Source organism: Cnephaeus nilssonii (genome assembly GCF_951640355.1).
Source record: "Cnephaeus nilssonii genome assembly, chromosome: 14".
NCBI classification, from domain to species: domain Eukaryota; kingdom Metazoa; phylum Chordata; class Mammalia; order Chiroptera; family Vespertilionidae; genus Cnephaeus; species Cnephaeus nilssonii.
In genome coordinates this window covers 48626843-48649710 of record NC_137085.1, presented here as the reverse complement: position 1 = coordinate 48649710, position 22868 = coordinate 48626843, and the positions used below count along the sequence as shown (strand labels likewise).

The 22868-nt window shown below is 40.3% G+C and overlaps 2 protein-coding genes across 5 annotated transcripts in view; one reads left to right on the top strand and one right to left on the bottom strand.

Moving 5' to 3' along the window:
* Positions 1 to 22868, top strand: part of AK3 (adenylate kinase 3) — a 55804-nt gene that overhangs the window by 12246 nt on the left and 20690 nt on the right. The window contains exons 4-6 of one of the 2 annotated variants that reach the window (XM_079790387.1): positions 673 to 791; positions 3737 to 3876; positions 19604 to 22748. In XM_079790387.1, coding sequence (XP_079646513.1) covers positions 673 to 791; positions 3737 to 3857 — 240 coding nt within the window. In that variant the 3' untranslated portion in view covers positions 3858 to 3876; positions 19604 to 22748. Of the gene's footprint in view, positions 1 to 672; positions 792 to 3736; positions 3877 to 19603; positions 22749 to 22868 lie in introns of those variants that run through there. The other variant, XM_079790386.1, reaches the window with a different exon arrangement.
* Positions 732 to 22868, bottom strand: part of CDC37L1 (cell division cycle 37 like 1, HSP90 cochaperone) — a 54632-nt gene continuing 32495 nt past the window's right edge. Inside the window, exon 7 of one of the 3 annotated variants that reach the window (XM_079790384.1) lies at positions 732 to 866. In XM_079790384.1, the coding sequence (XP_079646510.1) occupies positions 861 to 866 (6 nt within the window). In that variant the 3' untranslated portion in view covers positions 732 to 860. Of the gene's footprint in view, positions 867 to 15457; positions 17808 to 22868 lie in introns of those variants that run through there. The other 2 variants (XM_079790385.1, XM_079790383.1) reach the window with 2 other exon arrangements.

Sequence of the window (22868 nt, the reverse complement as noted above, 5' to 3'; positions counted from 1 at the left end):
GACACCTTGGCTTATTTAGGTCAACATAAGAAAGCCCAAACCTATAGAGAATTTCTATAAAAAATTGAGCCAAACAGGATACGCCTGGAAACAAGATCCCAACAGACTGAGAAAAATGCTCCCCAGAATGGCAGTTGACAGCTTCTTTCATGCATTTGGAATTAAGGAGGGAACATCAGGAAGATGACAAGAAGGTGGGGATTGGATTACAGGATAGTTAACACGATTATATGCTCTCTTGAGGGTGGCTTCTGAGGGGTCTGAGTCATTTCAAAGGTGTGTCACCTAGATGCACAGAAACAATGGACAGGGCTTACTTAAGGCAAAGATAAACCTTTTCTTAAAGAAGTTATATGCCTGGGGCATGACTACCCTCTATGACCTGCCCAGTTAGGAGTTTATGATCAGGTCACCCTGTGAGGGTACTTTTTGTAAGACCCCTTTTTCGTCTACAACATGAAATTATTTAGAGGCTGCTTAGAGAACCTTTTACTCTAAGGAGAAGGTGACTGATATGGCTCTGTGCTGCAATGATCTGGGTTTGGATTTGATTCCGTTTATTTAAAAGTACATTTGTGTGCTTGGTGTTTGCATAGAGAAGAAATCTGTTAAAAAAATCCTATAACTGCTTATAAAAATGTTTGATACCAGCGTGCCCTGACTCCCATTTAGGGCATCGATGATCTGACTGGGGAGCCTCTCGTGCAGCGTGACGACGATAAACCGGAGACGGTTGCCAAGAGACTGAAGGCTTACGAAGCTCAGACAGAGCCAGTCTTGGAATACTACCAGTGAGTCTGTCGCTTTTCAGAACTTCTCTGCACGATCAAGCTCCAAGGCAGTTTTCCATCGTCCATGCTTTACAGCTAAAATGTTAAAACATCAGAAGATCCGGTTCAAATTGAATTAGACCATAAAGGCAGTGCATTAGCATGTGTAATAGAGAAGTCCAGATGGTAGGCTGGGCTTCTGTCATGCTTCAGTTTGATTCGTTTTGCCATTCCCTCAGCTTTGTATTGACTTTGACAGTTGCCAGGAACAGCCCTTTGCTGAAGGGCTGAGGGGTCACCTTTCCCCCAGGGAACACAAGCCCCAAGTGTCATGCAGGCTGAACCCACTGGAACAGCCACTGTGGTCAGAGAATGCCCTGCACTAACTGTTGGAGGCCGAGGTTTCTGCCCATCCCTAAAGCAGTCACTGGGGTGGGAGTGATTGGTCCACACCTGGAGCTGGGAGGGGGTCAGTCTCACCCAGATTCTGCTGTCTGGTGGAGGGAGGGCTGGAATGAATGCTGGGGAAGCAACCCTAATAATATCCACTTCCTGTCCCTATAGGACAGAAGACTCAAATGGCAGCCAATTCTCAGATCATTTATTTGGTTAATCATCTTTAAAAGCTTATATTCTTTTTTTAAAATATATGTTTATTGATTTCAGAGAGGGAGAGGGAGAGAGAGATAGAAACATCAATGATAAGAGCGAATCATCGATTGGCTGTCTCCTGCACGCCCCACACTGGGGATTGAGCCCACAACCCAGGCATGTGCCCTGACCGGGAATCAAACGGTGACCCTTGTTTCATAGGTTGACGCTCAACCACTGAGCCACACCAGCCTGGCTAAAAGCTTATATTCTAACATAGTTTTGTTTGCCCACAACAGAATATGGTATCTATACTAAATAATATTTAACTCAGGCTAAGAAACAATCCAGTTTCCTTACCCGTCCCCTCTCCTTTTATTCATTCACTTACTGAATAATGACACAGTTGTCCGGACAAAATAGTGTTGTGTTTAGGGCACAGACTCTGGAGCCAGGCTAAATTCAAATCCCAGCTCCTCCTTTATTATCTTGGTCTTAACCTGTTTCCTTCTCTGCAAAATGGGGGTTAGAATAGAAGGTTGAAAGACTGAGTTCATATGTGTAACTCTTAGAAATTATTTCTGACACATAGCACTTTATAATGATCAGTTGTTGTTGTTGTTGTAATAGGGAAAGTATGCAGTGAAACTAAAATAATAGTCTGCAAATTGTTTTAATAGATATTTCTGGAGGTTAAAATTATAAGGGAGTTGGCGATCCACTTTCTACAGTAGCTGTTACTGTAATTTTGTGATTTGTGTAATGAGGCTGGCTCTGCAGATTGCCAGCACCGGGGCCCTGGGCAAGGGATTCAACCTCTATGCCACAAATTTTTCATTTGTAAAATCAGGGCAATATTAAATAGTACCTCCTTTATAGGGTCATTAAGGGAATTAAGTGAGAGAATCCACGTAAATATTTATGGCAGCCCTGGCACTATTAAAATCAATCAGTGTTAGCTATTATTTGCCCTGCCCAAACCCAAGAAACTCTCACCTTCTATCTGGGGTGAAGCAGAGAGCTGGGTAAATGACATTTATCATAAAATGTGCTTATACCAATCAGGGACCTAATTCACACTAGTCTAAGCAAAAGGGAAATTTATTGGTCCTGTAACTAAAATGTCCAAAGGTGAATGCTGGATCCAGCTTGTTCAGTGTGTTTGGGCTCGTCACTCTCAGCTCCATTTTCCTGTGTTGGCCACAATCTCACGGGGGCTCTCCCTGTGTAAGTCCCTCAACTGCTGCTTACTGCACTTAACCTCCTCCCAGTTCAGCTACCCCAGCAGAAAAGAGAGCCTCTTGGCCAACAGAAGTCCTAGAGTTGGCACTGATGAGCTCATCATGTCCATCCGTGAAGCTGGGAAGTGGGGACAATCCCACTGGAATCTTGTGACCATTTCCGTAAGCCAAAGGACACCACTGAAACCAAAACCCAGGTTTTCCAATGCCCAGCCAAATGCCTCTTTCTCTTGATCACACAGACCTACACTTATGGAGACCCTACATCATTATCATACTATCTAATAAAGGGGTAATATGCAAATCAACTGTCACTTCGTCACAAAGATGGCGGTGCCAATAGCCACAAGATGGCAGCGCCCAGTCCTCTCAGCCCCGCCAGAGTCCCCCAGTCCCGGGGGGGTGGCCGCTGAGAGTGGACAGCGTGAGCGGCCGGCGGAATGCTTGCTTCGTGGCCGTGCCCAGAGCCAGAGTGGACACGGACAGGGACAGGGGGCTGGCCTGCAGCCTCCACGGCCAAGTACAGGCCCGGAGAGGAGACGGAAAGCCCGCCTCCCACAGAAGCAGCGCGGGTCCCTCCCGGCCCCTGTGGAAACGGCGCAGCTCCTTCCCGCCTCCCGTGGAATCGGCGTGGGTCCCTCCTGGCCCCCGCGGAAGCCACGCAACTCCCTCCTGGATCCCATGGGTGCCAGCAGCTCGCTTCCGCCTCCTACGGAAGCCACAGGGCTCCCGTGGAAGCAGTGCGGCTCCCAGCGGCGCACTGTGATTCCCACCAGCTCCTGCAGAAGCGGCGGGCGGCCTACTGCATGCGATATCACACGATGGGCTACTAGTTCTATATAATAAAAAGACTAATATGCAAATTGTCCCCTCAAACGGGAGTTTGACCAGGGGGCAGGGCCGGCCGGCCAACCACCCATGGCCCCTCCCCCTGGCTGGCCCCGCCCCTGGCTGGCCCTCCCCACCCCGATTGGGGTTGGGGCTGGCCGGTCAACCTCGCAGCCGATTGGGCCAGGCTGGCCGGACCCCACCCATGCACGAATTCCTGCACTGGGCCTCTAGTCTTTTAAGAATCACTTTGAAAGAGTTTATGAGGAAGACTCAGACTTGTGTTTTTGGTTTTGTCACCTTTAGGAAAAAAGGAGTGTTGGAAACATTCTCAGGAACCGAAACCAACAAGATCTGGCCCGATGTATATGCCTTCCTACAAACAAAAGTGCCACAAATAAACCAGAAATCATCAGTTACTCCTTGAGGAAAAGCCCGTGTAACTAGTAAGATGAGCAGAAGCTCCTTATCTGTGCATTCAGAAGCTCCTTGTCCTAAGACTCGGACATGTATGAATTCTTCAAAAATTATATTAGTTCATTTCTACTGATTTTATTCTGGAAATTAAGATGTGCCAAATGAGTCAGATACTAAGATTTGTATTTTGACATCATCTAGTATGTTTTATCCAGTTATCTTCTTTGAGTGTGCTATTTGAAAACATCAGAGATGTCTAACAAAACTTTTGAAAAGTCTTTTAGAGCATAACTAAAAGAGCAATCGGTCTCACTCTAACCTTTGTTTAGAAGATTAAGTGGTTAATAACATTTCCTTATTTTTCTGGAAAAGTAAAGAAAAAAAATTCCATGTCATTTGGGAGAAGTCTCATCAGAGGCTTTTGCTTAGAGTGATGCCAAAAAAGCCATACTAGCTCCGTGGGACACAGTGTCTATAAAATTCCCGAAAAAAAGAACTGGATTTACAGATTAGTTGCAGGATGCAAATTCACTTCTGCCTCTACACAAAGAAATTATAAGCTAGCCATATATGTTGTACTTATTTTGTTGTTAAATGTACCTTTAAGTTACTCAGAATTTTCAATTTGCTATAAAAATGTATCAGTTAGCATATAGGAAAGTATTTATATTAGAAATTGACCTAAGTCCTGCAAAAAGACTGGAGTTGAATTTTCAAAGGAAAATGTAAAGACCTATGTTTTCAGATGTTACTTTGGTTAAGAGATGTGCTTTTGGATCTACTTGCCAGTTTCTCTCTTTAATCAAAATGTCTGATCTGCCTTGATGAGTAACATTCAAGTAGAAAAAAAAATTAAAAAAAACCAAAACACCATGGCACTAGGTAAAGTAAGCATGCGCTGTCATTGGGAAACAGATCACGTTTGCTTGGGGAAAATTCCCTTGACAAATGTAGCAATCATAATTAACTGGTATGGCAATGAAAGGGATGCCAGGACGAGGAACTAATTGAGTTTGCTGAAGGAGTTTATTCCTAGCATTCACTGCTGTCCTATCTTAAGGGTAAAGAACTTTGCTGATGAGTGTAACCTAAGCAGCTTCTCTAAAAAATAAAAATGATGTGATTCCTTACTGGGGCCACAGGATGCATGCGTATGTACTGTGGTCTGGTAGGGAGTGGAGCAGTACGAGAGGGAGAGAAACTCGACTGTATCTTCAATGGCATATGTACTCTGACTTTGCTTGGTGCCAAATCAAATGAAACAAGTCCTTGTACAAGCTGTTATTAACAGAAAATACGATCTGTTTTATTCTAGGCACTGAAAATTCAACTGCCAATCAGTGGTTCTTATGTATTTTGTGGGGAGAAAAAAACTTTTCCTTTCTTTTGATTTTTTAAAAACTCAATTTGATCTTTCAAAATGGACCAAGGCTTTTAAAAAGGATTACAGCAAACAATCTGTTCTTTGTAAAACTTTCTATAATGTCTTATTTGAATGTTACTATTATGTGCTTTCTAAAAAATGTTGTGAACTACTAAACTTATGAATTATCACCAGTTTATCAGTTTATCAGCAGTTTAGAACTGTGGGTACCACTTTGTCTTGGTAGTTCACAGGGCCCACTCCTTCTCACCTTCCGTTCTCATGCCCTGATGACTCACTGGCTTCTCAATTAGTGAGTGGTTTCTAATAACTCTTCAAACAGTACACAGGCTGCTTTCATTTCATGTTATACTTTGCCTCATGCTATAAAGTATTGTCTTCCCTATCACCATTCCCTTCCTCCTCCCAAAACACCAAACCCAAAGTCTTGCACATATAGCCATTACTTTATTTTATATAAAACACTTGCATTATTGTTTTTTTCTTTATTAAAGCAAACAAAAAGAACTTGTTTTATGCTGAGTTAATATCATAGACCAGCAGTCACCAACGGGTGATCCGCAGACCACTGGTGGTCCGTGAGGTCTGAAAGGTTGGTGACCGCTGCCACAGACAGTTCTGATGAAGAGTATCATTGCCGAGGAGCGCATCTGCTAAAAAAATGATGCTGTAATGACATTATGATTTATGTGCTATATGGAAATGTTTGGAGCTGAGTGCCATGGCTAGAGGCTACTATGTCTTAAAGGATAATGAGAACTGTACTTAACCCCATTACCCTATTTTCTGGAGTACCATAGTTATTTTGGTGCAACTTATATAAGCGAAGTGTGTTGTGGGAAATGAATATTGGCAGTTAATACCACCAGAAAATTTATTCCTCAATTCCATTTGAAATAGGTTAAACACTGGCTTAAATTCCTAAACCCCAGCCCACAGCTACCCCTCCTTCCCAACTACACACAGCTATTCATAATGGCATTCCAGCAAAGTATTTGGATACTCACTGTGGCAAAACTTACCTATGTTAAAAACAAATCATGCTAATTACAGACCTCAAATTAAACTGTTGTAATACTTGCTATTACTAGCAAGAATAAATTTGTATTTTTTGAAACATGTATCTTATTGATTTCAGAGAGGAAGGGAGAGGGAGAGATAGAAACATCAATGATGAGAGAGAATCATCCATTGGCTGCCTCCTGTACACCCCCTTCTGGGAATCAAGCCCATAACCGGGGCATTTGCCCTGACTGGGAATCGAACTGTGACCTCCTGCTTCATAGGTTGACGCTCAACCACTGAGCCACACCAGCTGGGCTAAATTTGTATTTTAAAACATGTTTATAAGTTGTATCTTCTCATTGACAAAAGAAAATATTCCCAGACACTAGTAAACTGCAGAAACAGCTTGATTGTCTTCACAATCCAAGATTGTGATTTTGGCAGTTACAATTAAAAAATGTTTAAATCCATTCAAAATAAAGTCTAGCTGTGCTTAAAGCTTTTGGGAAAAGCTGATATATTTTGTGATGTTCATACCTTACTCAATCTGCCTTTTTTTTTTTTTTTAAAGAAAGCTCACTAGCCCCACTGGTGTTGCTCAGTAGCTGAGCATTGACCTGTGAACCAAGAGGTAATGCACGGTTCAATTGCCAGTCAGGGCACATGCCTAGGTTGCAGGCTCCATCCCCAGTAGGGGGCATGCAGGAGGCAGCAGATAGATTCTCTCTCATTGATGTTTCTATGTCTCTCTCTCCCTTCTTCTCTGAAATCAATAAAAATATATTTATATATATATAAAAGCTCACTAAAGATCATATATATATATATATATATATATATATATATATATATATATATATATGGCATGACAGATTAACTTTACTCGATATGCATCGAGTAAAGTTAATCTGTCATGCCACACTGCACTTTGGAAGGATTTTACCAAAGTGTAAATCAATCTGGCGATGTGTCATATTTCACCAATGGACTCTAAATAAATGTTTGAAAAGTAAACAGCACGAAGAATCATGCTGTTTAAAAAAACAAAAGATCTAGGAATTTTTATTTTCCTATTTAGAAAAGATCTAACTTCAAGTCTAATTAAGACTTATGAGAATGGTTGTGACGTATCAGATTGTAAGCAATTTTAATCAACTTTTATTCATCTTTGTATCCTTCCATTAGCTTATGTAGCAAGCAAGCAAATACTTCTCAGACCTGTGAAACAGTACATACGTGTCCATTATAGATGGGAAATGGATGCATAGAATTTAATAAAACATGTATGATATAGAGGCAAAATTGAAATTTAAATCCCCCCCTCCTACCAAAAAAGAAAAAGCCTAGCTGAAACCCAGCCAAGTACATTTCTGTCCCACATCAATTTAAGAACTGAGATACATGACTGACTTTGAGAACAGTAAGTTGACATCTTTTTATTTTTTTCTGAAAATATCCCAAGATTAATAACTTCAGGATCACTTTGTCTAAACCTACAATCAATTTTTTATTCTGTAAGAAAATCTATTTACTAGACTCATGTTCTTTTGGCAGCATGTTAATTCACTTTTTTAAAAAAATATATATTTTATTGATTTTTCACAGAGGGGAAGGGAGAGGGACAGAGAGCTAGAAACATCGATGAGAGAGAAACATCGACCAGCTGCCTCCTGCACGCTCCCCACCGGGGATGTGCCCGCAACCAATGTACATGCCCTTGACCGGAATCGAACCCGGGACCTTCCAGTCCGCAGACCGATGCTCTATCCACTGAGCCAAACCGGTTTTAGCAATTCACTTTTAAAAGAGCAATAGGAATGCTAATCTGAAAGATTTTCCTAAAGATATAGATCATAAGCTAATTAGGCAAAACTTGAAAGAACCCATTAATGATACAATTGGATACTAATGGTACAATTGGATGAAAATGTTACCCATCTGTCTCTCCTAGAGAATAATTTTAAATCAGTATTATTTCCACTACCATTGATAAAATGAGTTAACAGGGAATAAATGGAGTGATAGCTATTTTATTTTTAAAATATTTTATTAGAATATTAATTTTATCAAATGAAACAAGAATCCTTGATGGATATATTTTTTTAAATATCTCTTTATTGATTTCAGAGCAGGAGGGAGGGAAAGATAGAAATATCCACAATGAATCATTGATCAGCTGCCTCCTGCACGCCCCCTACTGGGGATCGAGCCCGCAACCCGGACATGTGCCCTTGACTAGAATTGAACCTGGGACTCTACACTCTAACCGCTGAGCCTAACTGGCTAGGGCCTTGATGGATTTTTTTTTTTTTAAATATATTTTTATTGATTTCAGAGAGAAAGGGAGAGCGACAGAGAGATAGAAACATCAATGATGAGAGTCATTGATCAGCTGCCTCTTGCACGCCCCCTACTGGGGATCGAGCCCACAACCCAGGCATGTGCCCTTGACCAGAATCGAACCTGGGACCGTTCAGTCTGCAGGCTGACGCTCTATCCACTAAGCCAAACCGGCTAGGGCTTGAAGGATGTTTTGATGTCAAAGATGTTTCCCTCATTTTTGTACTTTCCATGGTTTGTGTCAAGAGAAAACTGTCCAACCTGAAATACGAATTATCCCTTTGTTTACTATACTCTATTAAGAAACAGAAAAGAGCCCTAACCGGTTTGGCTCAGTGGATAGAGCGTTGGCCTGTGGACTGAAAGGTCCCAGGTTCGATTCCGGTCAAGGGCATGTACCTTGGTTGTGGGCACATCCCCAGTGGGGGGTGTGCAGGAGGCAGCTGATCGATGTTTCTAACTCTCTATCCCTCTCCCTTCCTCTCTGTAAAAAAATCAATAAAATATATATATATATATATATATATATATATATATATATATATATATATATAAAAGAAACAGAGAAGACAACATTTCTCTTAATAGGAGTTAGTTCTTAGTACTAAAGAAAAAAGAAAAGAATGTCAATTTACTGTTCAATATGTAAAAATTATAGTTTTTAAGTGCAAATCATGGCATGAGTCAGTGGCTTCTAAAATAAATCCAATCATACCTTCATATTTAAAACATAGAACACACTACCCTTTGCAAATAAAAAATACATATAGCTTTTAAAAAGCTCTTCAATAATACCTGTTTTAGAAAACAAAAAACCCTTGAAGCATTGTTTACTCAGTTCTTTGATAATATCTCTCCTTCCAGTCTAGTCATTATCTCGAACTTAAAAAAGGCAAAATGAAATTCAAAACAATTTGGATGTTTATAGGCAAGTGAAGGGGGAAAGTGAAGTTGAAGAACAGAAAGTATCATTTCTGTGAAATTGGGGATATTACTTCTGTGTACATTATTTTCTATTTGATAGGAAGGGAAAAATAAGAGGTTGCTCCAGAACCGGAAAACAATACAAAACAAAAAGCTTCTGTAACTAGGTCATTGGTAAAAAAATTAAAAAAAAAATGTACAGGCTGATGAATACTACCATATAAGTTAATCAAACATTTTATTATAGAGCATATCTTTATATCAAAAGCACAAAAGAGTTTTATTCGGAAAACGGGTAAGACTGTGATGTTACACAAGTATGATTCAATAATTCCAGTCCATTTCTATGGGTACTAAGTGCCTTATCACCCCAGTTAGTAAAAACAAGGTGCAAATGAGGCCATGGTTACAAGTCTGATCATCATATGTGTCCCTTAGCAATATTTGGTTTTACAAGTTGAGACATGTATACCTATCTCAGTCATCTTCCAAATGTTTGCTACTAGTCTCAATGGGATTGAACCAAAGACTATACTCAATACAAATCAAAGCTCATGTTCCTGTAAGTCAGAAGATTAATCCTCACATAATGATAGCATAATTAGCACTGTCATCTAATTCCAAATAAAATGAATCATCAAACATCCTCTTATATTTGAAGTGAATTATATTGGAAGTAGTAAAACTCAGCAGCATTCTATGGTAACTGAGCTAGAGAGAAATGACAAATGCAGTAAAAGCCATCATTATCCACAAGGAATACCAAATTTGTAGAAGTAAATAGTTGGCAGCTCAAGGCAGTTAGCTCTACAAGATTTCTCTTGTCTTTTAAAAAAGTCCTTGGCTACATCAGAGTGAAATGAACAATAAACCCAATTTTAAAAATCAGATTCTTCTTCCTGTTTGTTCTTACAGGCCATTAATATTCTTTTTTTTTTTTTTTTTTTTTTTTTTTTTTTTTTCCATTATTTATTTATTTTTTTTTTTTTTTTTTTTTTTTAATTTTTTTATTAAGGTATTATATGTGTACATATCTTACCATTGCCCTCCCCACACCCCCCTCCCATATATGCCCCCACCCCCCAGAGTTTTGCATCCATTGGTTATGCTTATATGCATGCATACAAGTCCTTTGATTGATCTCTTATCTCCCCCACCTCTCCCTAACCTTCCCCTTGTAATTTGACAGTCTGTTTGATGCTTTACTGTCTCTGTATCTATCTTTTTGTTCAAGATTATAATGTTCTTTATTATCCATAAATGAGTGAGATCATGTGGTATTTTTCTTTCATTGACTGACTTATTTCACTTAACATAATGTTCTCCAATTCCTCCCAGGTTGCTGCAAATGATGAGAATTCCTTCTTTTTTATGGCAGCATAGTATTCCATTGTGTAGATGTACCACAGTTTTCTGATCCAGTCATCTGCTGACGGGCACCTAGGCTGTTTCCAAATCTTAGCTATGGTGAATTGTGCTGCTATGAACATAGGGGTGCATATATCCTTTCTAATTGGTGTTTCTAGTTTCTTCGGATATATTCCCAGGAGTGGGATTACTGGGTCAAATGGGAGTTCCATTTTCAGTTTTTTGAGGAAACTCCATACTGTTCTCCACAGTGGCTGCACCAGTCTGCAATCCCACCAGCAGTGCACGAGGGTTCCTTTTTCTCCGCATCCTCGCCAACACTTGTCGTTTGTTGATTTGTTGATGATAGCCATTCTGACAGGTGTGAGATGGTACCGCATTGTTGTTTTGATTTGCATCTCTCGGATAATTAGTGACGTTGAGCATGTTTTCACGTGTCTCTTGGCCTTCCTTCTGTCTTCTTTTGAAAAGATTCTATTTAGGTCTGTTGCCCATTTTTTTATTGGATCATTTATCTTCCTTTTATTAAGTTGTATAAGCTGCCTGTAGATGTTGGAGATTAAACCTTTATCAGTGATGCCATTTGCAAATATGTTCTCCCATGCAGTGGGCCTTCTTGTTGTTTTGTTGATGGTTTCTTTTGCTGTGAAAAAGCTTTTTATTTTGATGTAGTCCCATTTGTTAATTTTCTCTTTAGCTTCCATTGCCCTAGGGGCAGTGTCAGTGAAGAATTTCTTTTGGCATATGTCTGACATTTTGCTGCCTGTGGATTGCTCTAGTATTTTTATGGTTTCCCGTCTTATGTTTAAGTCCTGTATCCATTTTGAGTTTATTTTTGTGTATGGCGTAAGTTGGTGATCAAGCTTCATTTTTTTGCATGTATCTGTCCAATTTTCCCAACACCATTTATTGAAGAGACTGTCTTTATTCCATTGTATGTTCATGCCTCCTTTGTCAAATATTAATTGAGCATAGTGGTTTGGGTCAATATCTGGATTCTCTATTCTGTTCCATTGATCTATATGTCTGTTCTTGTGCCAGTACCAGGCTGTTTTGAGAACAGTGGCTTTGTAATACAGCTTGAAATCTGGTATTGAGATCCCTCCTACTTTATTCTTCTTTCTCAGGATTGCTGTGGCTATTCGGGGTCTTTTTTTATTCCAGATGAATTTTTGGAGAGTTCTTTCAAGGTCTGTGAAATATGCCGTTGGTATTTTAATGGGGAGTGCATTGAATCTATAGATTGCTTTGGGTAGTATGGACATTTTAATGATGTTGATTCTACCAATCCATGAACATGGTATGTTCTTCCATCTGTTTATGTCTTCCTCTATCTCTTTTTTCAGTGTCCTGTAGTTTTCCGCGTATAGGTCTTTTACCTCCTTAGTTAAGTTTATTCCTAGGTATCTTAATTTTTTTGGTGCGATGGTAAATGGGATTGCCTTTTTAGTCTCTCTGTCTGTAAGTTCACTATTGGTGTATAGGAAGGCCATAGATTTCTTGGCGTTAATTTTGTATCCTGCTACATTGCCGAATTCATTTATTAAGTCTATTAGTTTTTTGACGGAGTCTTTCGGATTTTTTATGTACAATATCATGTCGTCTGCAAATAAAGACAGCTTTACTTGTTCTTTTCCAATTTGGATGCCTTTTATTTCTTCTTCTTGTCTAATTGCAATGGCTAATACTTCCAGTACTATGTCAAACAGGAGTGGTGAGAGTGGGCATCCCTGTCTTGTTCCTGTTCTTAGGGGAAATGTTTTTAGTTTTTGTCCATTGAGTATGATGTTTGCTGTGGGTTTATCATATATAGCTTTTATTATGTTGAGGTATGAGCCATCTATTCCCACCTTGTTGAGAGTTTTTATCAAGAAAGGGTGTTGGATTTTGTCAAATGCTTTTTCTGCATCAATTGATATGACTATGTGATTTTTATCTTTCAATTTGTTTATGTGATGTATCACGTTTATTGATTTGCGGATATTGTACCATCCTTGCATTCCTGGGATAAATCCTACTTGGTCATGGTGTATGATCTTTCTGATGTACTGCTGGAGCCGATTTGCTAGAATTTTGTTGAGGATTTTGGCATCTATGTTCATGAGGGATATTGGTCTGTAATTCTCTTTCATTGTGTTGTCTTTATCTGGTTTTGGTATTAGGGTGATGCTGGCTTCATAGAAGGAGCTTGGAAGTGTTCCTTCCACTTGAATTTTTTGGAATAGTCTGAGGAGGATAGGTTTTAGTTCTTCCTTGAATGTTTGGTAAAACTCTCCTGTGAAGCCATCAGGCCCCGGGCTTTTGTTTGTCGGAAGCTTTTTGATGACTGCTTCAATTTCGTCCATAGTTATTGGCCTATTGAGCTGTTTAGATTCTTCTTGATTGATTTTTGGAAGGTTATATTTTTCTAGGAATATGTCCATTTCCTCCAGGTTGTCCAGTTTGTTGGAATAGAGTTGTTCGTAGTATTTTGTAACAATCCTTTGTATCTCAGCGGGGTCTGTTGTTATTTCACCTCTTTCATTTCTGATTTTGTTTATTTGGGTCCTCTCTCTTTGCTTCTTGGTGAGCCTGGCTAGAGGTCCATCAATCTTGTTTATCCTTTCAAAGAACCAGCTCTTGGTTTTGTTGATCTTATGTATTGTTTCTTTGGTCTCTATGTCATTTATCTCCGCTCTGATCTTTGTTATTTCCTTCCTTCTGGTTACACTGGGCTTTTCTTGCTGCTCTTTTTCTAGCTCTTTGAGTTGTAGGGTTAAGTAATTTATTACCATTGTTTCTTGTTTTTTGCAATAGGCCTGTAGAGCTATGAACTTCCCTCTCAAGACTGCTTTCGCTGTGTCCCATAGATTTTGGATTGTTGTGTTTTCATTGTCATTTGTTGCCATGATGTTTTTTATTTCTTCCTTGATCTCTCTGGTGACCCAGTCCTTGTTTAATAGCATGCTGTTTAGTCTCCATGTGTTTGATTTCTTTGGATTGTATTTATTGTAGTTGATTTCCAGTTTTATGCCACTGTGATCTGAGAAGATGCTTGATATAATTTCTATCTTCTTGAATTTGAAGAGACTTTGCCTGTGACCCAGCATATGGTCTATCTTTGAAAATGACCCATGTGCACTTGAGAAGAATGTATATTCTGTGGCTTTGGGGTGAAATGTTCTGAAGATGTCAATTAATTCCATCTGGTCTAGTGAGTCATTTAGGATTGCTGTTTCTTTGCTGATTTTTTGTTTAGAGGATTTGTCCAGTGGTGATAGTGGGGTATTAAAGTCTCCTACTATGATTGTGTTGCTATTAATCTCTCCCTTGATATCCTCCAGGAGTTTTTTTATGTATTTGGGTGCTCCTATATTGGGAGCGTATATGTTTACCAGAATTATTTCTTCTTGTTGGATTTCTCCCTTTAGTATTATGAAGTGGCCTTCCTTATCTCTTGTTATGGCATTTACTTTGAGGTCTATTTTGTCAGATATAAGTATTGCTACCCCAGCTTTTTTTTCATTTCCATTTGCCTGAAAGATATTTTTCCATCCCTTCACTTTCAATCTGTGTGAGTCTCTTGTTCTGAGGTGGGTCTCTTGTAGACAGCATATATATGGGTCGTGTTTTTTTATCCATTCAGCTACTCGATGTCTTTTGATTGGAGCATTTAGTCCGTTTACATTTAAAGTTATTACTGAAAGGTATTTGTTTGCAGTCATATCTATTTTTGTGTCTGTATTCCTTCTTACCTGTTTATTTCTTCTTTTTACAGTATTCCCTTTAGCAATTCTTGCATTGCTGGTTTGGTGGTGATAAACTCCCTGAGGCTTTTTTTGTCTGCAAAGCTCCTGATTTCCCCTTCAATTTTGATTGATAGTCTTGCTGGATATAGTATTCTTGGATTCAGTCCTTTGCTTTGCAACACTTTGTATACCTCCTTCCATTCACTTCTAGCTTGTTGTGTTTCTGATGAGTAATCATTTGACAATCTGATGGGTGTTCCTTTGTAGGTAACTCTCTGTCTCTCTCTTGCCGCCTTTAGGATTCTCTCTTTATCATTTATATTTGCCATTGAAATTATGACATGTCTTGGCGTGGGTCTTTTGGGGTTGATCCTGCTTGGGACTCTCTTTACTTGCGTAACTTTTATCTTTCCCATATCCGGGAAGTTTTCTGTCATTATTTCTTCAAATAGATTTTCTAATCCCTGCTGCTCTTCTTGTCCTTCTGGCAGCCCTATTATACGCATGTTACTTCGTTTCATGTTGTCCCGAAGTTCCCTTAGGCTTTCCTCCTGCTTTTTAATTTTTTTCTCCAATTGCTGTTCAGCTTGAGCTTGTTTCTGTACCTGATCTTCTAACTCACTAATTCGGTCCTCTGCTTCTTGTAGTCTACTGTTGAAACTTTCCATGGTGTTTTTGATTGTAGCTATATCACTTTTCATTTCTTCCTGATTCTTGCATAAGTTGTTGATTTTCTCATCCATCCGATGTATAAATTCCATGACCATTACTCTGAATTCCTTTTCGGTCATGTTGCAAGCTTCATTTTCACTAATTTCCTTTCTTGGCGACTCCACATTTTCTTTCCTCTGTGAGTTATTTCGTTTCCCCATTCTGGCTATTACCAGAAAGCTCAAGCTTCTGTTTGCGTGGACCTGGGCCGTGTGCTGTGGGGACTTCGCTCCACCCTAGTTTCACTGAAGTGCTCTGACACTAGGACGTGTGGCTGTCTTTGGTTGGTGGGAACCAGACTTGCCCAGGATCAGTGTCCCCAGTGTTCTGTGTGGTCTCGTGTGCACATTTAGAATCAGGGGCCCTGTCTGCACCACACTGTTGGTATGTGCCGAGAATGAGATCCTTAGCATGTGCCAGGAGTCAGAGTTTCCCTGTGTCTGCACCAAGACTCGAGTGTCAAAGTCTCTGTTGCCTTGTGCGGTTTCTCGTTGAGAATCAGGGTCCCTGTGTGTGCACGCACCAACAATTGGGGTCGCTGGCTCTTAGTGTGAATGCGCTGTGAGTCAGGGATCCCATGCAGCTGTGTCCGGCGTGCCAAATTCCCTGAAGTGGAGCTGCGTCCTGTGTGTGCTCTCTCTGCTGAGCCAAACCGGCTAGAGCGCACTTTCTTAAAAACCTGAAGGTGAGCCGGCTCAGTGCACTCTCCCAAAGTCCCAGAAGGGGGGCGGAGTCCGTCCTGCGCGCCAAATTCCCCAAAGGGAAGCCCCTCTGTGCAGGCTCTTAAGAATCTCCGAAGGGGGAGCTGTGACCCGCGAGCCAAATTCCCCCAAATTCCCCGAAGGGGAGCCCTCTGTGCGCACTGACAGATTTCCCCGACGGGGAGCTGCTTCTGTCCCGTGCGCGAGCGCGCGCCAAATTCCCTAAGAGGGAGCGCGTCCCTGCGCAAAGCTCGGCAGCTTGGGCCGGGGGCGGGTCTATCAGTTACTATGGCGCTGTCTGTGCACGCTGTGCGCGCTCCTGTGAGCAGCTAGGGCGAAGGGCGCGTCTATCAGTTACTATGGCGCTTTCTGCGCGCTGTGGGCGCTCAGCAGCTTGGGGGAGGGGCAGGTCTATCAGTTACTATGGCGCTATCAGCGTCTGCGAGGAGGGGGATAGGCTCTTTGACTCACGGAAATCTGCCGGGAAGTCTGAATTCTTGTTGTTTGTTTGTCTGAAGCTGTGATAGCAGTTCTCTGTCCCCGGTGGCTGCAGGGTCCTGGTTTGTGTCAGAAGCCAGGATCTGAGTCTCAGGCAGCTCTGTTTCTCAAGATGGCGTGGTCTCTGCGTCCGCACCAGCCGCCGAGAAGTGTCCGCTTTGTGCGCGGGGCTCCGCCGTCTAGGGCTGCCCTGTTCGGGAGCCCCTTGGAAGACCTGCAGAATCTAACTGACCCTATCTCATACACACACACACACCACACACATCTACACTCTCCTCTATGGGTTCCTCACTCACACTCTCTCTCTCCCTACCTTCCTGCCGGTCGCCATCTTTTTTCTCGCCTTTTCCATTAATATTCTTTTAAAACTTGCTCCCTGAGATCCCAGACTATGTCAAGTAAAGAAATTAAGGGTGAGCTTGAAGTTGGTTTTATTAAAAAACAAAACAAAAAACCCCCTCTATATTAGCTTTTTCACTTTTTAAATCACTATATCCCTTACTATTAAAAAAGTCAAAGGGTAAAATCAACTTCTAAGGAATACAGTTTTGAGAATACTTAAGGGGTTAATTTATTGTCTATAAATTTGGTATTAGAGCTAAGATTCTAACTGATGGTGCCAAAAATACAAATGTATTATTATTTTAAGGGGAAAGACTGTTTTAATTTGTATTACGCAGCTTATTTAGTAAAGTAGATTATCAATTACTGATTTATTGCTTTTAATATGATAAAACACCAGATGTGACAGCTAAATTAGCAGTAGGATACAAGGACATTTTTATCTTTAATCATTTTTGTAGAGTAGGGCATGTATACATCCATGTAAAAAGAGACTGTAGCAGATGCCTTCTAGAATCAACCAGTTCTTGTAAACATTGCATTTGTGCAGATTTTCATACTTTGATTCCAAAATTAAGAACAATAAGATTAAAGGCAAATTTAGTAGCAAAAAAACAAAGTCCAGTTTGACTTCTTGCAACATATGGTACCACTCCTCTCTTCAGGAAAAAGAACCAAAACAAAAAAATCTAGCAGCGCATAAAAAAAATTTTTACAAAACATTTCAGTACTCTTTTCCCCTCCCATCAAAAACCGAACAAAAATAAAGTGCAGCACCCATAAAAGTGTCAAGAAAATAGCCAAGTTCTTCCTTTCTTATAACAAAATAGTACTTGGCCTCAGCAGTCTTAACCAAGTTATACAGTGTCCATCATTTTGGATTCATCATCTTCTTTATGTACCACTGAGTTTAAACTGCAGAGAGCTGTATTGATAGAATACTGAAGATAATCTGGATTCTGAAAAGAAAAGTATAGAGAAGAAACAATGGATGATAACTAGTTTATGCCAGTATATGCACATACATATTCAGCTTCACATTCTGTTTTTCTCTGCAATGTAGGAGAGTGGGCAAGAAGATAGACTTTGAAGTCAGACTTAGGTTGAAACCCAAAGAGAAAGAAAAATAGATATTACCACTTAATCCAAAGAGATGTGATAAAGACAAAAAGATATATGTGAAAAATACAAATGTAAAAAATATTTTTTCTTTCAATAAAACTGTGTAATTTTAATTACTTAATTATACAAGGCTACATCTTCCTTGTAATTATATGTAGCTATTGAAAATTTAAAACATAAATGGCTTGAAATCAGAAATGTATTTTGAAGATTATTATCTAATTATAACAATAAATACTAACAATGTAACACTTGAATAAGGAAAAATCTATATACTGAGTAAAAATTATAGCTATCTTCAGAGTTTATTTTGGTTTCTCAAAAGTTAAAACAAGCTCAAGTGAGAAATCTTTACTCTTTTGAAAGGTACTCAGACCTGTGTTTTAAAAATTGAGTGTAAAAGAACAGTTTAATTTAGATTTTAGTTATTTTTTAACATAAGAACAACTCATAAATGTTCTATTAGTCCAGTGATGGTGAACCTATGACACGCGTGTCAGCACTGACACGTGTAGCCATTTCTGATGACACGCGGCCGCTGAGGCGGCCACATGCTGAGGATGAAACATTTGCTGCTCCTGAGGATGAAACATTTGCGAAATAATGTTTTTTCCTCAAAGTGACACACTACCCGAGTTATGCTCAGTTTTTTGGCGAAGTTTGACATACCAAGCTCAAAAGGTTGCCCATCACTGTATTAGTCCATTTCTAAAACTAGGAAAAGAAAACCTTATTCAATGAATGCAAAAATAAAATCACTGAGTGTTAAAGCACTATTAATAGGGACATAAGCCCTTAAGACCTAGGAGTTTAGATAATTCTTCCCCAAGAATTCGATTTTCTCTACTCATTTGTTCTGAATATCTGCCAGCAACTTAGAGTTTTACTACCTATCACCTAGTTTCTTTGATTTCATTTAATAAACACAAGTGAGGAAAATAGTCCAAATTGGGGATAGATGTCTCAAACCTCCCTAATAAATATACAATACTTTGCCCTAGCTGGTTTGGCTCAATGGATAGAGCGTCAGCCTGCGGAATGAAGGGTCCCGGGTTCGACTCTAGTCAAGGGCACATGCCAGGGTTGCGGGCTTGATCCTCAGGTAGGGGGCGTGCAGGAGGCAGCCTATCAATGATTCTCTCTCATCATTGATGTTTCCATTTCTCTCTCTTTCTCCCTTCCTCTTTGAAATCAATAAAAATACATGTTAAAAATATGTATATATAATACTTTGTGATTTTTTTACTTTAAAAGTAAAAAAGCCAGAAGTTGGATTATTCTCAGTCAGGTCTTTATGAAGGAAGTGGCCCTAATAACTGACCGAGGTGTGGAACACTAAACATTGGACCCCAGTCCTGCCTCTACCACTTAATATAATGCAAACCTCATAGAGAAAATAATTTATCACAACTTAATAGAATAAAAAGCTAGCATATAGGATAAGCCTAATAGTAACTATTACATATGTCTTTATCAAGAAGCCTTGTTTTAGTTTTCTCAAAACTAATGATAATGATATTTGGCTTATTTCTCAAGGTTATTGTCAATCTAAAAAATGAAATTAAAAGCTAAAATGTTACCCAAATTTAAATTGTATAAAAAATTATTAATACTCGCATTACATTCTCTACAGAAATAGAATGCTAAGATCCAATTCCAAAGTTCTTCAGAACAGAAGTCTCTATTAAGACCAGGCTCCAGTTTTCCTTGAGAGTTGGCTGAGAAGATTCTCCAGAACTCATCTAACCCATCTTCCTAAGAACTGCACGACATCATCGTGAAGAGACTTAAATACACCTAACCATAATCTGTACTTAAATTCCACTGATTACCCCATATTCTCATCTAGTAACATTCTCAACATATTTCTTGTCCCATTGACCAGTTCTTCCCAAGAGCACATGACTGAGTGTCTTGTCCTATTTCTTGTATATGATTCAACAACAATTATGGTATAGATGAATAAGGGGTGAAGTAGGATAGAAATCCAGGATTAGAATATTAGCTCCATCATTTATTGTATTGACTTCAGGCAAATTACTTAATTCTCCACAGTTTATTTATCCATAATATGAGTGAAAAAGAATCATAGGGCTTTTGAGATCATTAAATGATACAACATATAATAGTGTTTTGCAACCTATAAACTGATATAATAAAAATGGGGTGTTATTATGGTGAGCTTTTCTTCCAAATCTTCTCTCAGTTGACAACTTAGCCCCTCAGGTTGCCTTTCATCTTATCATATCTCCCTCACCAGTTGATAGTCCTGTGCATCTAGCTGAAATCTTATCCAGCCCTTCTCTCCCTCAGAAGGAGTAAACTAGGATGCTCTTCTCCCAGCATGATGAATTAAATCTAAATAATCCTGGTAATGTCAGCAATTCAAAACTGTCAAAATTGTATAAGCCCAGGTCCTCAGTCAAAATTACTGCAAGGGATACCTAGCAGCAGATCTTAGTTGCTATTAGATACATAGAACAAGAACTCTCAAACTGGAAGCAACTTTTTGATAATATAATATCTCATGATATTTTAACATGTATCTTTCTCGCTTATGTTAGAATCAATGATACCCTTCAAAAAATTTTTTCCTTTACATTCATTATGTGACTTCTTAATTTTAAGTTTCTACACTGGACTTGACAGTGACTTAGTCATAAAATTACCTTAGAAAGACTAATTCTCTGTGGGTTCAAGGAAATGAAGAGAAAATCATCACTATATTTAAACAGCAATAAGATAATTCATGGGAAAAATCAAGGGGGAATATTACTTGTTTAACTACGGGTAGCATAACTAATTATTTAAAAGTCAGACTTTATTTCCATCCTTCAGAATAACATTTTTGGCTGACTTAAATATGACCAATTGCTTTCCTAAATTGTCCCTTTGTCTTACAATACATGTGACAACTGAAATGGCAAAATTATAGAGACATAAGGTCAAGACATTGAAAAATCTCAATTCCTGCTTTATGAAATTTAAAAATAAACACAGGGCTCTCCTCACATTGTCTTCTGAATGAGAATTTCCTTTTCATTGTGTAGGAAACAGACTAAACTTTAAGCTAAAGCTGGTCTTAAAATCTTGCAAATGAGAGATTACTGGGCTCAACTAAAATCCTACTAAAGTCAAAATGGGCATTAACTTTCTAATGATAATTTAAAATCACAATCCTAGGCAGATCGGTAGTCAAAACCTCCTCTTCTTTTTGACATAAATGTTAGTACATGGTTGATCTAACAGCCAACTTCAAAGAAGCTCAAACAGGTGGCCTATATTATCAGAAAGAACAGTTTAGCATAAGCTATGTTAATGCGGATTAAAAATGGTACACCTGGTAGGCAACACCAACAATTAGCAATACTAAATAAACTCAAGCAACAGATAACCTTGGTTGCCAATTAGATGTATGCTTTGAAGCTAATTCACTTTAATAAATTATTAAACAGTATAGATCTACTCAGAAAAAAATGTTCCTCAGAGCTATCTTGAGAAGTTTATGATTGAAATGATAAATAGCTAACAATTGCCCTTAAGAATGATCAATAGCTAACACTTGCCCTTAAATTGTGCATAGGCACAACTCATCTCTTCTATTTTTAAAGAGTGGAATTTGGTGTCTCTTTAAATACCTAAGAAATGGAAGCGATTTAGTGCCAAAACAGGGCATGAAATGAAACTCTGTGTTCTCTTTTGAGGTAAGAATTTTAGAATGGCCACACCTAGCCCAGCCTGCATGGCTTAGTGGTTGAGTGGCAACCTATGTACCAGGAGGTCACAAATCGATTCCCAATCAGGGCACATGCCCAGTTTGTGGGCTCAATCCCCAGTAGGAGGCATGCAGGAGGCAGCCGATCAATGATTCTCTCTCATCATTGATGTTTTTATCTCTCTTCCTCTCTGAAATCAATAAAAAAAATTTTTTTAAATGGCCACACCTATCCTATATAATAAAACCCTAATATGCAAATTGGCCATCACTCCAACACACAAGATGGCCGCCCACATGTGGTCAAAGATGGCCAGCAGGGGAGGGCAGTTGTGGATGATCAGGCCAGCAGGAGAAGGCAGTTGGGAGGGACCAGGCCTGCAAGGGAGGGCAGTTGGGGGCAATCAGGCCTGCAGGGGAGGGCAGTTGGGAGGGACCAGGCCTGCAGGGGAGGGCAGTTGAGGGGGACAAGGCCTGCAGGGGAAGGCAGTTGCGGGGATCAGGCCTGCAGAGGAGGGCAGTTGGGGGCAACCAGGCCGGCCTGCAGGGGAGGGCAGTTGGGGGCAACGAGGCCAGCCTGCAGGGGAGGGCAGATGGGGGTGACCAGGCCTGCAGGGGAGAGCAGTTAGGGGTGACCAGGCCTGCAGGGGAGAGCAGTTGGGGGTGACCAGGCCGGCAGGGGAGGGCAGTTGGGAGGGACAAGGCCTGCAGGGGAGGGCAGTTGGGAGGAACCAGGCCTGCAGGGGAGGGCAGTTGGGAGGGACAAGGCCTGCAGGGGAGGGCAGTTGGGGGGAACCAGGCCTGCAGGGGAGGGCAGTTGGGAGGGACCAGGCCTGCAGGGGAGGGCAGTTTGGGAGGACCAGGCCTGCAGGGGAGGACAGTTGGCAGGGGAGGGCAGTTAGGGGTGATCAGGCTGGCAGGGGAGGGCAGTTAGGGGCAATCAGGCCAGCAGGGGAGCAGTTAGGTGTCTGTCAGGCTGGCAGGGGAGTGGTTACGGGTTGATCAGGCTGGCAGGCAGAAGCAGTTAGGGGCAATCAGGCAGGCAGGCAGGCGAGCGGTTGGGAGCCAGCAGTCCTGGATTGTGAGAGGGATGTCCGACTGCCCATTTAGGCCCGATCCTATTGGGCCTAAATCGGCAGTCGGACATCACTCGAGGGGTCCCAGATTGGAGATGATGCAGGCT